The 14,661-nt window shown below is 41.6% G+C and overlaps 1 protein-coding gene across 5 annotated transcripts in view; it reads right to left on the bottom strand.

Annotated features, from left to right (window-relative positions):
* ESYT2 (extended synaptotagmin 2) overlaps positions 1-14,661 on the bottom strand; it is an 81,949-nt gene that overhangs the window by 20,110 nt on the left and 47,178 nt on the right. For all 5 annotated transcript variants that reach the window (XM_041751783.1, XM_041751785.1, XM_041751786.1 and 2 more), the window contains exons 8-13: positions 9,433-9,553; positions 6,628-6,804; positions 5,578-5,660; positions 4,145-4,193; positions 2,968-3,057; positions 2,414-2,509 (exon numbers count right to left, since the gene is read on the bottom strand). In XM_041751783.1, coding sequence (XP_041607717.1) covers positions 2,414-2,509; positions 2,968-3,057; positions 4,145-4,193; positions 5,578-5,660; positions 6,628-6,804; positions 9,433-9,553 — 616 coding nt within the window. The remainder of the gene's footprint in view (positions 1-2,413; positions 2,510-2,967; positions 3,058-4,144; positions 4,194-5,577; positions 5,661-6,627; positions 6,805-9,432; positions 9,554-14,661) is intronic.

The following is a 14,661-nucleotide window of genomic DNA, read 5'->3' as shown; positions in this document are numbered from 1 at the left end:
CACAAAGATCCTTTGCCTCTGACACCCAGAGCATACTTCATGCACACAGTGCCATCTTAATAGATTAATAAATTCACTTTTGCTTTTGTTTTGCTTACGTGATGTTATTCAAATTTCAATTTAACGTGACAAAATATACAGTTTGAAAGAGGCCTAATTCTTTCTTGCCAATTCACTACTACTATTCTTTGTATCCTAAAATATACAACAAATTCACTTCCATCAGGCATTATAAAAGACTTTATAACAAACATTACTATGATTATAAACAAAGTTCTGCTGTATGAGAAATTCTGTAGGAAGGTTAAATTAAATAACAACTTTCCCCAAATTGAAATTATAACAGAAAAGTCACAGAGTTCTAACTGGAAGACAGGCCAAAAGGTTAAGTAACACTTTAAGAAAAAAATAAGGATTTGCAAAGTTAAAATCAGTCAATCTGTACTCTTCACTGAAAGAGTACAGTCATATAATACACACAGTGCTCAATTACATCTTCTTGGTATTAAAAAAATGATCATTTTTAACATTTTGTTAAAAACTTTAAAACAAAGAGATGCACCAAGTATATTTATTTCTTTTTGAGCTAAATGTAAGTAAAACACAATTTTAAAACCTTGAAAGGTGCTAAGTGAAACTAGGGCATTTCATGAGATAAAGGAGATAATCTAGTTGTGTGAGGTGAGGTAGAAACAGCCCAACATGACACTCAGATGCAAACCATGAAGGGCAGTGAACACACTGTTTTCTTGTCTGTCTCCACCAAGTAGATGCCAACAAGGGGAGCACAAGGGGAGATTACATGCAAATGCACCTGGACGGGTGAGAATTTATTATAATTTTGGGAGAAAAACAACCTGTACCTTATGGCTATAGTCTATGGTCTTTCTTTCACCAAATTTCACAAAACTAGTGGTTGACACAATGAAATAAAGAATGGCCATCTCTTGAATAAGTGAACTGGCACTCAGGAGAAATGATCAAAACAATATGTTTATATAACGGTCACACTATCCTAAATAGTGAGTTTAATGTATGGTGCTCCTAGTGAGAATGGTGAAAATTAACAAGACAGGAAACAACAAATGTTGGAGAGGATGTGGAGAAAGGGGAACCCTCTTGCACTGTTGGTGGGAATGTGAACTGGTACAGCCACTCTGGAAAATTCTGTGGAGATTTCTCCGAGAGTTACAAATAGAGCTACCCTATGACCCAGCAATTGCACTGCTGGGGATTTACCCCAAAGATATAGATGCAGTGAAAAACCAAGACACCTGCATCCCGAAGTTCATAGAAGCAATGTCCACAATAGGCAAACTGTGGAAGGAGCCTCGGTGTCCATCAAAAGATGAATGGATAAAGATGTGGTCTATGTATACAATGCAATATTACTCAGCCATTAGAAATGACAAATACCCACCATCTGCTTTGACATGGATGAAACTGGAGGGTATTATGCTGAGTGAAATAAGTCAATCAGAGAAGGACAAACATTATATGGTCTCATTCATTTGAGGGAATATAAAAATTAGTGAAAGGGAATAAAAGGGAAAGGAGAAAATGAGTGAAAATATCAGTGAGGGTGACAAAATATGAGAGACACCTAACTCTGGGAAATGAACAAGGGGTAGTGGAAAGGGAGGTGGGCGGGGGGTTGGGGTGACTGGGTGGCGGGCACTGAGTGGGGCACTTGGCAGGATGAACACTGGGTGTTATGCTATATGTTGGCAAACTGAACTCTAATAAAAAAAAAAAAAGTATGGTGCTCACGTGAATGAAAATAGTATGATTTTTCTTCCCCACAGTCATTACCTTCAAAAGCTGTACTTCACAGTTTTTTCTAAGAGCAAAACAGTTATGATGCAAATGAGTAGGGGCACTTGCTCTGAGCTCCAGGAGCTGAGTGTGACAGATAACCAGGACAGTGTGCACCAGCGGGGAACACCAGAGGCTGCACTCCGCGGCCCTGCTCTTCCAGGCTGCCTGTCTGTCATCCTGCCAGGCTACAGCCAGGATGGACTCTGGGCTTGTAGGCAGAGCTGCTTCATTTTACTTTCATGACAATTAGAGACAGCTTCCATCTTTAGGTAACTCTATTTTAATAATTAGTGAGTTTCTACAGAATATCTTCTCCTCTAACTACGAGGAACATTCCTTTCCTATGTGACGGAGATGTCTTCATAAAACATGTCAGAGTAAAAATAATTCTGAACATCTGGATAAATCAGTAAAGTGTATAGACATAAATTATAGTCGTGAAGCAAATACACACTGATCCCTTCCCTTTGGTGCTCTCCAGGTGGGAGTGAAGTGAAAACACAGGAATAGTAACAGGTGACACAGTGTGGCTGAATGCAGCAACATCTGCTACCAGGAAAGGAGCACCCAAGGGAGCTCCCATGGCATTACCTACCGGAAGGTTCCTTGCTGAATCCAAATACAAGATCAGCAATGAAGAGGAAAGACCATCATTGGCTTGGTCTTTGTCAGCCCTGATGTCTGTTAGCACCTATGAGGAAAGGACAAGAAGCCTCAGCAGGTGTATTTCCATAAGATTTTAGACTATTTCTACCTGATTATGTCTGCAATGCTCAAGAAAATAAGAGGGGTGGGGAAATAAATCATCCAATACATGCAACACAAAGAGAATGAACACAATAAATATACTTTTAATGACAAGAATCTGTATGAATCAACTAAAGAAAGCAAGATAATCTGTGGCTCTCCACAGCCTCCATAATATATCAAGCACAAAGCATGAAGATCTCATAAAACAGGTGGGAATGACCTGTAAATCTGTCTTTCAAAAAAAATTCCATTATCTTTATCCCTGACATGACTGTAGTGACTTATAGCACAGTAATCAAAATTACTGCTGTTATTTTTTAAGCCAGTAGCAAAATACCCTGAAGAAACTACTCTTAGCTATGAAGGGTGGTGGTTGTCATGGGAAACACATCACAGCACCTTGTCAAGGTTTGAAGCATTTGGCATTAACGTGAGCCACTCCAGCTTCAAGTGTAGCTTTCCTCTGGGGACCTCGTCCAGGGCGAACCACTGCGGAGAGAATGCAAACGTTCACACAAGTACTCCTGAGTCAATCTTTCCAGTCAAGCAGCTTCCACAAACATCAAGAGCTTCTCACATGAGGCACGGACAGTTGGGGATTAGTACTCAAGGACCAAGGCCTACCATAGTTCACTTTGTGTCCTTCCAATGAGCCAATGGCCCCAGAGGACACAGCAGCAGCAGGCTGGAACCAGCCCAGGACAGCCTGCTGGCTGGGGGCCGTGCTCAATGCTTCACTTACATGAAGGGAACCACTGTAGAGTAAATACTATTTTCATCCCTAATTTATACACAAGATTCAAATGTCCTCTAGTACAGTCCAGTATTATCAGGCTTCCATGCATAGATTTAATAGAATTTATGGGCCAGGAGATAATAGAACACTGATCCCAAATACTGAATTTCATTATCAAAAAAGTTCACATGCTTGTTTTTAACGACCACTATACTACTTAATAAAATAGCACACGACTATTTCAGCTTAAAAACCACAAAGCAATTAATCAAAGATAGTCCCCAAATCTCAGTGTTGAGAGATTGCCCTGAGTGCAGAGGAAGGAAAATGTGTTACTCTGAAAGCAGTGGACCTCAACACTTACTTGGTTAATCACGCCCTACTTATCCCAATTATATCCATCTTTTAGAAGCCACCTCAAAATTTTTTTTAAGAATATTTTTTATTCTGATAGCACTATCTTGAAGTAGTGTCTGCTTACTGTCAATTCTCACTGTATTTATAGGCAGCTTTCACGTGACCATTTCCCACCAACTGCACTGTGCTAGCTGTTATTAACTCTAGCTTTCTTTAAAAAGCCCACTTTTAGGGGGCTTCTCATAGCCTCTATCCTGACTCCCAAAGGAAGCACACGCCTGCCTGAAATAGTAGGTCTGTGCTTGTACTCTTATGAATTTCTAGCACATGGGGGGGCACTCAGTACATACTATCTGATTGAGCTGTTGAACTTATTTCTCTTCACTTTGTTTTTACTAAAAGGCCTAAGTTCTCAGAACATTGTGTGGGGGCAGCAGGTCTATCAATGCTCATGAAATAGAATAATACTCAAAGAAAACTTACTTCATCTAAAAGGCGCTCCTTTTCAACTTCAATAAGATCAATCATAAGACTATAGAAATAACAACACAACAACTTTAGAACATAGAAACACACTTCTTACAACTGAAATAACCTTAAACATTTGTCTACAAAAAGTGCTCCGGAAATGCATCAAAATGCTACAGTTTATCAAGAAAAAACCTCTTCCAGCTCTTCATGCTTATCCCAAAACTATGAAAAGAAGTAAGGAAACAAGCCAGGGTGAGTCTCTGGGAGGTGAGGACCCTTAGTTTGGCAAAGCCAGGATCAGGTGTAAAAACTGCGGTCTGCCCCAAAATGTAGCTATTTACAATGTGCCAAAAATGTCTGCAAGCCCCTCAGCGCTGCCATTCGTCGTCACTGCAGGGCAGTCACTGGGGCCGCCTTCCCATCCTCGCTCCATAGCCCTGGACCATCGGGTCTCTGGAGCCCCACAGGGGCCTCTGGCTCCACTGAGAGCCCCTTCCATTTCCCCTAAGAATCCTGCTCTACCGCAAAGCCTGGAGCTCCCCCTGCAGAAGCGGGAGATGAGGATGGGACGATGGCATTCCATCTGCTCTAGCACCTGCCCCTACACCAGGTGAGCCCACCCACCTCTTTCCTGAGCTATCGCCACAACCCCCAGTCTCAGTCCCTGGTCCTCTGGGCCACACAGTGGCTTTATTAGAAAGTACATTTGATCTGTCACTGCCCTGCTTATAAGCTTTCGGTCACTCCTTGTTAAACCTCTTCATGAATGAACTCTGAAGTCACAGCATAATGCACAGGCTATTCTTGAAGAGGCCAAACCTGTCCAATGTCATCTATCCCTTTTTCTTTTTGCTACAAGAAATTCAGTTAAGTAATAAAGATCAGGGTTAGATATATTTTTTAAAATCTCTTTTTTAGCTGTAGTGGTTATTCTAAGTAAGCAAGTCAAATTTATTTTTCCAATGTGTAGGCACGGTATAAATTACTATCTCTCCTGCTCCCTAAATAACTCAACAAATGGAAAAAGTTTAAAAACTCGTTTCTTCAATCTAGAGTGAAGCTGCCAGCATGGTGTGAGAGCTGAAGAGCCTCATAGGCATCAGGGCCACACTCCACATGTGGCTTATGAGCACTTCAATGGGGGCAGTACAACTATAAAAGTGAATTTAAAATTCTATTTACTTGATTAATTTAAATAGCAACATGTGGCCAGTAGCTGCTGTGACAGACACAGATCTAGAATTTTTCCTTCTTGTCTTTAAATGTAAGATGTTTTAGGAATAAAACATACTTGAAGAACTTTAAGGTGAAACAAATATTTTACCTAAGAGCCACGTAAAAATACATGCAACACATACATAGGCCTATTTTTTGAAGCGGTATTAGTTTTATGTGTGATCACTCAGAAGAAAGGTACCCTGTGTTGTCCTTCCCCAAGGGTTTACCTTCCTAGGAAGTCATCCTTGTCTGGGTCTTCATCAAAGAGCTCAATCTCTAATTCCTGTCCAGGATGTTCATAGACTAAAGCCTGAAAAAATAATGAGTAGTTATCTCACATTGTTACTAACGTTGGCAGCAGCTGATGATGATAGTTAACAGCACGGTGTATTTCTCTCTCATGCAAGTAGTTGTAAAGCACTTTCACATCATCGTCAAACCAACATGGGAAATCATGATGAAGTATGTGCTCACATAGTAACATTCTACTGTTTCCAGTTTTCTGGGATTGCGTCTCCACTGCTCCGAAATGAAGTCCCAAGGCAGCACCCACGAGTGGTACAGGCTTGGCACATCTCTGTAGTCCTAAAGCAGCTCTGGTCAAGTGCTGCTCCTGGGGTAGCTACAAGTGGTGCTCCATTTACCACCACTTAGAGAGTAAGACATCTAGCAATAAACAGAATCAGGAAGATGGGGAGCTGCTGAAGTATAAAGTGGATAACTGTTCTGGGAAAAATTTTGCAAAAAAAAAAAAGCATAATGAGGTGGTAATTCCACTTTGAGAGGCTGATCTGGAGAAAAGTGGTCAAGTGAAGAACACTACCTTCACGTCGCATTGGTAACAGCAGTGGTTCCAATGCTGACATGGACAGCCAGGATCTCTTTGGGTAAAGAAATGATGGGATCTACTCAGTGAATGGCAATGACAGGTCAGGTCCATCTCTATGTACTGACACAGAGATGTCTACATGTATTAAATGAGAATTTACAAAACATAATCTCATGTTTGTAAATGGTTACATATGTTAACAACCACAGAAATCATTTTGTCAATTATTTACTGTGACAGTTTAATGCAATTAAAGTTTAAAATTTGTGTTGTTTATGTGTTAGCACAACAAGAACGTTGTAAGGTAGGGACAGAGGTACAATACTTTAAAGATGGGAAGTTAAAGCAAAAATGATTTGTTACCCTCTAAACCAACCACACTTCTGTGTCACAGAAGTGGAATCAGAACGTGCGGAGAAGCTAACTGATGCCACTGGACATATCTTACCTCATATACCTCATTCCACTTTGGACTGAGGCTCTCTTTGATGACCTTGCTTTGGAAGATTTGGTTGCCAACTCGAATAATTCCATATGGGTCTGACTTTCCCTTGACGAGTCCCTTAAGATAAGTATCTTTCCCTTGAAGATCCTGAGCTTCAATAAAATGTATCCTTAGAACACCCTGAAAAGGAGAAGAATGTGTGGATGGTTTGCTGGGTCATCTGACAGACGTGGAACAATGACTGCATGCTCACAGAACGGAGAGGGAATGAAACAAAGACCCTTTTCCTGCTCAGGGAGCAATAAGGTAAATGTGCAATGTGTCAGGTGGCAGTGCTGAGGGAGACGAAGCAGGGTGAGATGACAGTGTTCGAGTAATAGGATCTTGAGTTGGGAGGCCAGACCAGGGAGGGGGGTGAGGTGTGAGCCTCCTGGGGAGATTTCTGGCAGGGCCCAGGGGAGTGTGTGCTCCAGGAGCCTGAGCTGCAGAGCCCCAAGGCTCACCCAACAGCCATCCATTTCAATAAGACAGTCACTGAGAACCACCACTACAGGAAGTCTCAGGTGTTACTAAGCCCTTGACAGGCACTCATGACTTCAATTTTTACAACAATCCCATGAAAAACAATTGACCTTGGAACAAAACAGGTTTGAACTGCACAGATCCACTTACACATGGATTTTTTTTGATACACAATTATAAATTTTCTCTCCCTTATAGCTTTTTTTTTTTATGATAGTCACAGAGAGAGAGACAGAGAGAGGCAGAGACATAGGCAGAGGGAGAAGCAGGCTCCATGCACCGGGAGCCCGATGTGGGATTCGATCCCGGGTCTCCAGGATCACGCCCTGGGCCAAAGGCAGGCGCCAAACCGCTGCGCCACCCAGGGATCCCCCCCTTATAGCTTTAATAACATTTTTTCTCTAGCTGACATTATAATACAGAATAGTGCATAATATACAAAACATGCGTTGTTTCTGTCATTGGTATGGCTTCTAGCCAAAACTAGGCTATTACTACTTAAGTTCTGGGAGAATCGAAAGTTATATGCAGATTTTCTGCTGCTCAGGGTGTCAGTGGCCCAACCCGTGTTATTCAAGGGACAACTGTACTGTTGTAATATTTATTTTACAGATAGGAAACTAAAACTTTGAAATACATACTATACTACTCATGGAGTTTTTTTTTTTTTTTTAAGATTTTATGTATTCATGAGAGACACAGAGAGAGAGAGAGAGAGACATAGGCAGAGAGAGAGAAGCAGGCTCCCCACCAGGACTGGGATCATGCCCTGAGCTAAAGGCTGACGCTCAACTGCTGAGCCACCCACGCGTCCCTACTCATGGAGTTTAAAGCAAAATTTTCTTTTCCTAAAATGTTTAATTGGTAAAATAAAAAATATTTACTCACACTTCTTTCAGGGCAAACAATGGCGGTAACATTAGCACAGGGCAGCACTGTCCTCCACAAACCCTTTTAAAATTACCAGGTAATAGTACTGACCCAATCAGCGAGGCAGCAGGGAAGCAGCTGGCTTCCCAGCTGCTGCCAAGGCAGGAGGAACCTCCCTCCCACCTCGGGGACAACCCAGCGGCCTCCCCAGGGACACACGGGTCTCCTCCTTTGGGTCTGCAGCAGACATGGGGCAGTGGTGCCAGAACCCCCTGCGGCCTCCTGGCTCCGGTTCCCTTTATTTTTAAGGGGAGTGGAGAGGGAGGCGGCGGGGGAAGAGAGGGAAGGAGGGGGAGACAGACAGGCAGGCAGGGAGAGGGAAAGAGAGAATCTTAAGCAGGCCTGAAGCGGGGTTTGATCCCACAACCCTGAGGATCATGACCCAAGTGGAAATCAAGGATCAGATGTTTAGCAGACTGAGCCACGCACGCACCCCTGGGGGTTTCACTTTTAAGGGTAATGCTCTCACTAACCTGTGAGGGTTCATGCACGCCAAGCACCTCCTCTCTGACCAGTGGAAGAAATTCTGTCCCTGACTGGCAAGTTCTGTCTTTGAGGCTACGTAGTTTATGTAATTGAAGGCAACCCCAATATCTGTGACCTAATTGTGTGTGCTAAGCATCACCCCGAATTTACAGATGAATAAACTGAGGTTCACACACGCCAAATAATATGCCCAAAAAGCAAAGCTGCTGTTAGACTCCAGGGCTGTGACTGAGATCCACACCTTGCCTTTTCCATCCCGTCCAGGGCAGCTGTAACACCAGCACTGTCTCTGCCCTGGTGCTTATGAAATGACTCCAGAGGTAAACCATACTCTCACAGCTGAGAGAAAACAGTCATTATACAAAGTGCCCATCACTTAGACTAAGCTGTTATGTTCTGATAACACAAATAGTACGTGTTTTCTGAGGTAATTAAGCTGTCACAGTGATCTTTCATGACTTGCAGTAACATCTGCAGAATTAAATCCCTATAAGCACCTTGGATGTTCACGGCTGGGGTTCAAGAATTGCCCTGAAGTCTCTGAGATGCACACTGGCCAACCTCCTAAGGAGTGTGATAGGACAAACTACTATATCAAGATCCTCGTGGCAAGGTCACTGTTAAGAGAATCATGAGAGGGCATCTGTGTGACTTGAGTGACTGTGTCTGCTTTCAGCACAGGTCATGATCCCAGAGTCCTGGGATCGAGTCTGGAGTTGGGCTCCCTCTGCCCTCCCCCTTGCTCGTGATTTCTCAAATAAATAAATCTAAAGAGAGAGAGAAAATCACAGGAAGTTATAATACCCAAATATGTGATAAGCTTCTTTGTGTCTATGTCTTAAGTGTTAATGAGTGCTCAGGCATACTTACCTTTGGTATAGGAAACCGCAATTGAGCTATTTGAACTTCACTGACAAGAGGAACAGTGATCCGATTGGGAAGCACCAGATAGTTTGATATTATATCCAGAATGATAGTATCCGACAGACCACTATCAGGTGGGCAGTAAAAAGAACAAACCAACTATCAGGCATATCAACACTAGTTATCACACTTTTAACAGTTAACTTAGCACAAACATGATAACAACACCCCATTTACAAAGACAGAATTGTCTAATTTCTTAAAGACAATATTTAAAACAAGCAGTTCAATACTTTAGCTGCAATATGGCTACGATGACTATTATGTGGGATACATACATAGCTGAGAACATGCGGTAATATTCTGGCTACATTTCATAATATTCTAAATAATGTTTCATATATCCCTACGTAACTTCATCATTGACTTAATATTGACTAAGACACATTACATTTTTTTAAGCATATTTCAAACATCCAAAAAACTGCAAGGAATACCGTAACAAACATCTACCCTACTCATTCCATGTTTCTTACATTAAATTTCTCCCCTTATATATTCACAGCTCCCAAAGAAGTAGAATAATTTAGTTTATTCTCTCTTCACACTGTATTTGGGAACTGAATACTGTCACAATTTTGAAATTCTATTTACCACTGCACAGAGAACTCAGTAACATGAATAAAATGTAGAAAATAAACATGTTTTTGGCTATTCTTTGGGGGGTAAATGTGAGCATTGAGGACACTCTTTCTGAAAGCACACATCAATGAAGTTTCACTGATGCAGAAGAACACTTTTAATCAGAACTGAGAAGTTTGAAGAGAATCTTACTTCTCGCCCATACTTCTGAGATGTGAACACAGAGAAATACCTACTGGGACAGAGTGAAAGGCACAGTCCTGCAGTAATAACTGAACATTTACTGGAAGCTGGGTATCCAAACACAGTAACAAGATAAGAGGTCTTACCTTACTTAGGACATTTCAGTTCAAGATGGAAAAAAGACTGAAATACCCCAAACCCCACAGAAAACACTGCTCTTTTATGAAGAGATCAGTTAATTAGACATTAATACTCAAAAGAGACAGAGAGGATTTCAGCTGGCAGGTAGTCAGATATATGTCCATTAAGCAGTAGTGTGAGGTGGGCCTTCAGAGCTTCAAGATCAAGCATATTCTCAGTTTAGTCATTTCCTCCCCAAAATACTGGGTTTGTTTATATTTAAAAAATTTGCTGGAACAGAAGATCCTTTGATGATGATATGCTTCAAATGCCTTGGGCCAACCACCTCACCACCACCCAGCCATACAGACTGAGGCCTAACACCCAGGAAAGCAGCAGCAGACCCATTCTGATGCCTCACTCCTGCTCACCTTTCTACCCTACTGCACATCCACCAGCCTCCTCAGAGCTGCATTAGGGCTGCAGTGCTGCTCCTAATCACTCCCAACATATAGCGGGCCCCTCTGCTGGTCCTGGCTGCTGTCATGGTCAGGAACAGCTATTGTATCTAGGCCTCTGTCTTTCAGAACTGCCTGTTCATCACTTTGTTTCTTTTCTTTTTTAAGATTTATTTATTTATTCAGAGAGAGTGAGAGAGAGGCAGAGACACAGGCAGAGGGAGAAGCAGGCTCCACGCAGGAATCCTGACGTGGGACCCGATCCCGGATCTCCAGGATCACACCCCAGGCCGCAGGCGGCGCTAAACTGCTGCGCCACCGGGGCTGCCCTTATTTCTGTTTCTACCATAATTCTCATCCCTTCCTATACCTTTAGCACGGAGTTTAGGACTCTTCACTGATAGGGGTAGCCAATTTATGGTGAAGTACAGTAATTCAGGCAGTGTTGCTACTTTATAATACCTTGGGTTATGTTTTTATTTTTCATAAAGATTTTATTTGACAGAGAGAGAGAGTGAGAGCACACAGCAGAGGGAGAGAGAGCGAGTGCACAGCAGGGGGAGCAGCAGAGGCAGAGGGAGAGAAGCAGGTTCTCCATGTGGGGCTCAATCACGGGACCCCAGGATCATGACCTGAGCCGAAGGCAGATGCATCACCCACTGAAACACCCATGTGCCCTGGGGTTCTGTTTTTAATCAATGAATACAGCAAATAGATGCTCATTTTGTAACCCTCAGGGCAAAATGTGTTAGGTTCAAAGTTACTGAATATTTACTCTTGTAAGATTTGCCATAGCAGTGATTGCTAGAAAATCTTTAAGTGAGAAAAGCACAGCCCAAGTTTTAAGTATATATGTATATATTATGTAACATTTATATAAATAAAAAATATCTTTTATTACATAAATTTTACATAATTTTGTTTAAATTATATACATCCTATATATATAATTTTATTTAAAGGGGATGTTTTTATATATACCTTTTATATCATAGCTCTGGTTCGAACTAGCGTGTATTTCCTTCCAAATGTATATATTACATTTATAATATACATGAGTATATATTTTTAATGACATATATAATTCTCTACATACTAAATATATTTTATATATGTGCATAGAAATCTATATATAAAATAGCTTGAAGCTATTACTGTATAGAGAATCTGTCATTATCATTAAATACAACTGAGTGTATATGTTTCTCTATGTGTATAGACATATATGTGCGAGTGTGTGTATATATTTGTCTTTTACTTTATTTTTAAAGATTTATTTTTGTGAGAGAAAGAGAGAGAGAGCGTGCATGAGAAAGCAGAGGGAGATGGAGAAGCAGACTCCCACTGAGCAGGAAGCCCAACATGGGGCTGGGTCCCAGGACCCTGGGATCATGACCTGAGCTAGAGTCAGACACTTAACTGACCCCCCAGGAGCCCTTTCACTGTATTTTGTATTTTTTAGTAGGCTCTATGCCCAACATGGGGCTTGAACTCAAAAACTCTAGATCAAGAGCTGCATGCTCTACCAGCTGAGCCACCCAGGTTTCTCTCTTTTAAATAAATGATTTGAGATTGACTCCCCCAGGAGCAGGCTTGTCAAAGGTAAAATATGCCCTCTGGCTCACTCTCTAAGGGAACTAATATAATGCTATTTACAGGGTAGCTGCTTGACAAGCTTGCATTTATTTCAGTCCTCCCATGATGCATACAACAGGAAAGCAGAACAAACACATTTAAAAAAAAAAAAAAGATTTATTGATTTGAGAAAGAGAAAGTCTACGGGGGGAGAGGGAGAGTCCTCAAGCAGGCTCCCTGCTGAGTACAGAGCCCGATGTAGGGCTTGATCCCTGGATCCCAAGATCATAACCCAAGCTGAATGCAAGAGTCAGCTGCCTAATCAACTGAGCCACCTCAAACATTTTCTACACTAAACAGCAGGTTTGTTGTTTTGCTGGCTAATCAGCATCTGTTCTCACAGATGCAAGTAATGGTGAAAGTTCCTCCTTGGTTTCTCCTGGTGCCCCTGTTTCTCCTCGGGATGGGCATGAGACCCACACCTAATCATCAGAATCACAGGGTTTGTCCAAGGATGGGTGGACAAACAAGTCAGCTCTGAGACTTTTGCCAGAACTAGCAGAAGGAGGTTCTTTTCAGACTGAAGTTGCTAAGCATGAAGAACAGAAGGTAGAAGCTGCTAATTCACAGCAAGGGCGTGCTTAACAACAAACCCACGCAGAGAAAACCAGAGTTGGGCAGGGAGTCTTCAGGGCATCGCATGGACAACAATGCCTGCCTGTGACTGATTTCACCCAGAGAGTGCTCCAGACTGCTCAGTGACACCAGCTAGGAAGAAGCCAGTGTGACAGGAGCCCCGCAAGAGCAGGTGTGACAGTTCTGTTCACAGCTACACCATAGCACAGAAAAGTGGCTGGCTCATAGCAGGCACTCAATACCTACATGTTGGATAAATGAATAAAAAATAGTATTTATTTACTCATTTACTTTTTAAAAATGTTTATTTATTTAAGCAATCTCCACATCCAATATGGGCCTTGGACCTCAATCTCAGAGTTGCACACTCCTCCAACTGAGGCAGCCAAATACTCCCTGCTCATTTACTTTTTTTTAAAAAAGACTACTTGTGTTGGTCTTGTAGCTTGCAACCAAGTATCCTAATGAATACTTCAACAATTAACTTTAAGTTGTCCTTTCTTTGTAAAGATCTTTTAAAGATGAACAGTACTTTCTATGTCCATTAAACCACAGTATCTAAGAAATATTTTTATTATTAGGACCATGCCTCATTTTATTAAAGTCCTAAATTTTCCCTGATGATGAAACAAAATAAAGCTCTTTCTAGCAGTCATTTTAGGGACCTAAACAAACACATGGGAACAGAAAAAAAAACAGACTAGTTTCTGACCTAGTTTAGAAAAAAAGAAAATCCAATTAGACAAGTTATCTACTAGGAACATAGTTAACTGTAACCAATAAGTAATGTATTCCAACCTTCAAATAATATAAGAGTAAACCACAAAAGCATGTTTCCAGAATTTCCTGCTTGGCAACAACTAATAGGTTCACCGCACACAGGGACCTTCCATCAGGTGAGATGATGGTTGTGACCTGAGGAAGATTTCACTTTCCTCACAGCAGGGATGTGACCTTCATGGTCTCCTAAGTTTATTATGGGCAAATTTCCTCATGTTTTAGATGTGACATTCCAACAGAATAATGAAGAGACTCCAGTGATGTGAGGCAGAAAGTCCAGGTTTCTCAGCTCTCACAGCCAACCCTATACATTCTAGGTCTGGTACCTACATTTACCCCTCTGTGAGGAGCTGCTGGAGGCATGCAAGGCAGTAGCGCAGCCTGAAAAGAATCCAAAGGGCCTGTTCTGAAACATATATTCACTTTTTTTATTATTTTTTTATAGATTAAAAATTCTTTTTCATAAATTCACTTCTGAAGTTCCATTTTTCTGGGAAAATAAGAAAAAACAAATTTAAAAATTAACTTGAAGGATATTAAAAGGCTGCCACCTTTCTCAAACACCAATGCTTGGGGCACCTGGTTAGCTTAGTTCACAATGTGACTCTTGATTTCAGGGTTCTGAGTTCAAGCATCACACTGGATGTGGAGCCTACTTAAAAAATAAAAATGAAAAGAAACAACAAAAGCTGGAAAGATGCTTCATGATGAAGGAAAAGTAAAACGAAGGGTGAGTGATGCTGTTGAACCCCCTCACTCACTCTCCTTCCAGCGTCTCAGATGCAGACAAGAGTGTGGAGCCTACCCATATCTCTTCGCCTGAGTCGTACACAAGGGCCAG

The sequence above is a fragment of the Vulpes lagopus genome, chromosome 4, assembly GCF_018345385.1.
Source record: "Vulpes lagopus strain Blue_001 chromosome 4, ASM1834538v1, whole genome shotgun sequence".
Taxonomy (NCBI): Eukaryota; Metazoa; Chordata; class Mammalia; order Carnivora; family Canidae; genus Vulpes; species Vulpes lagopus.
The sequence above is the reverse complement of the archived record's forward strand: the minus strand, read 5'-3'. Positions and strand labels throughout refer to the sequence as shown.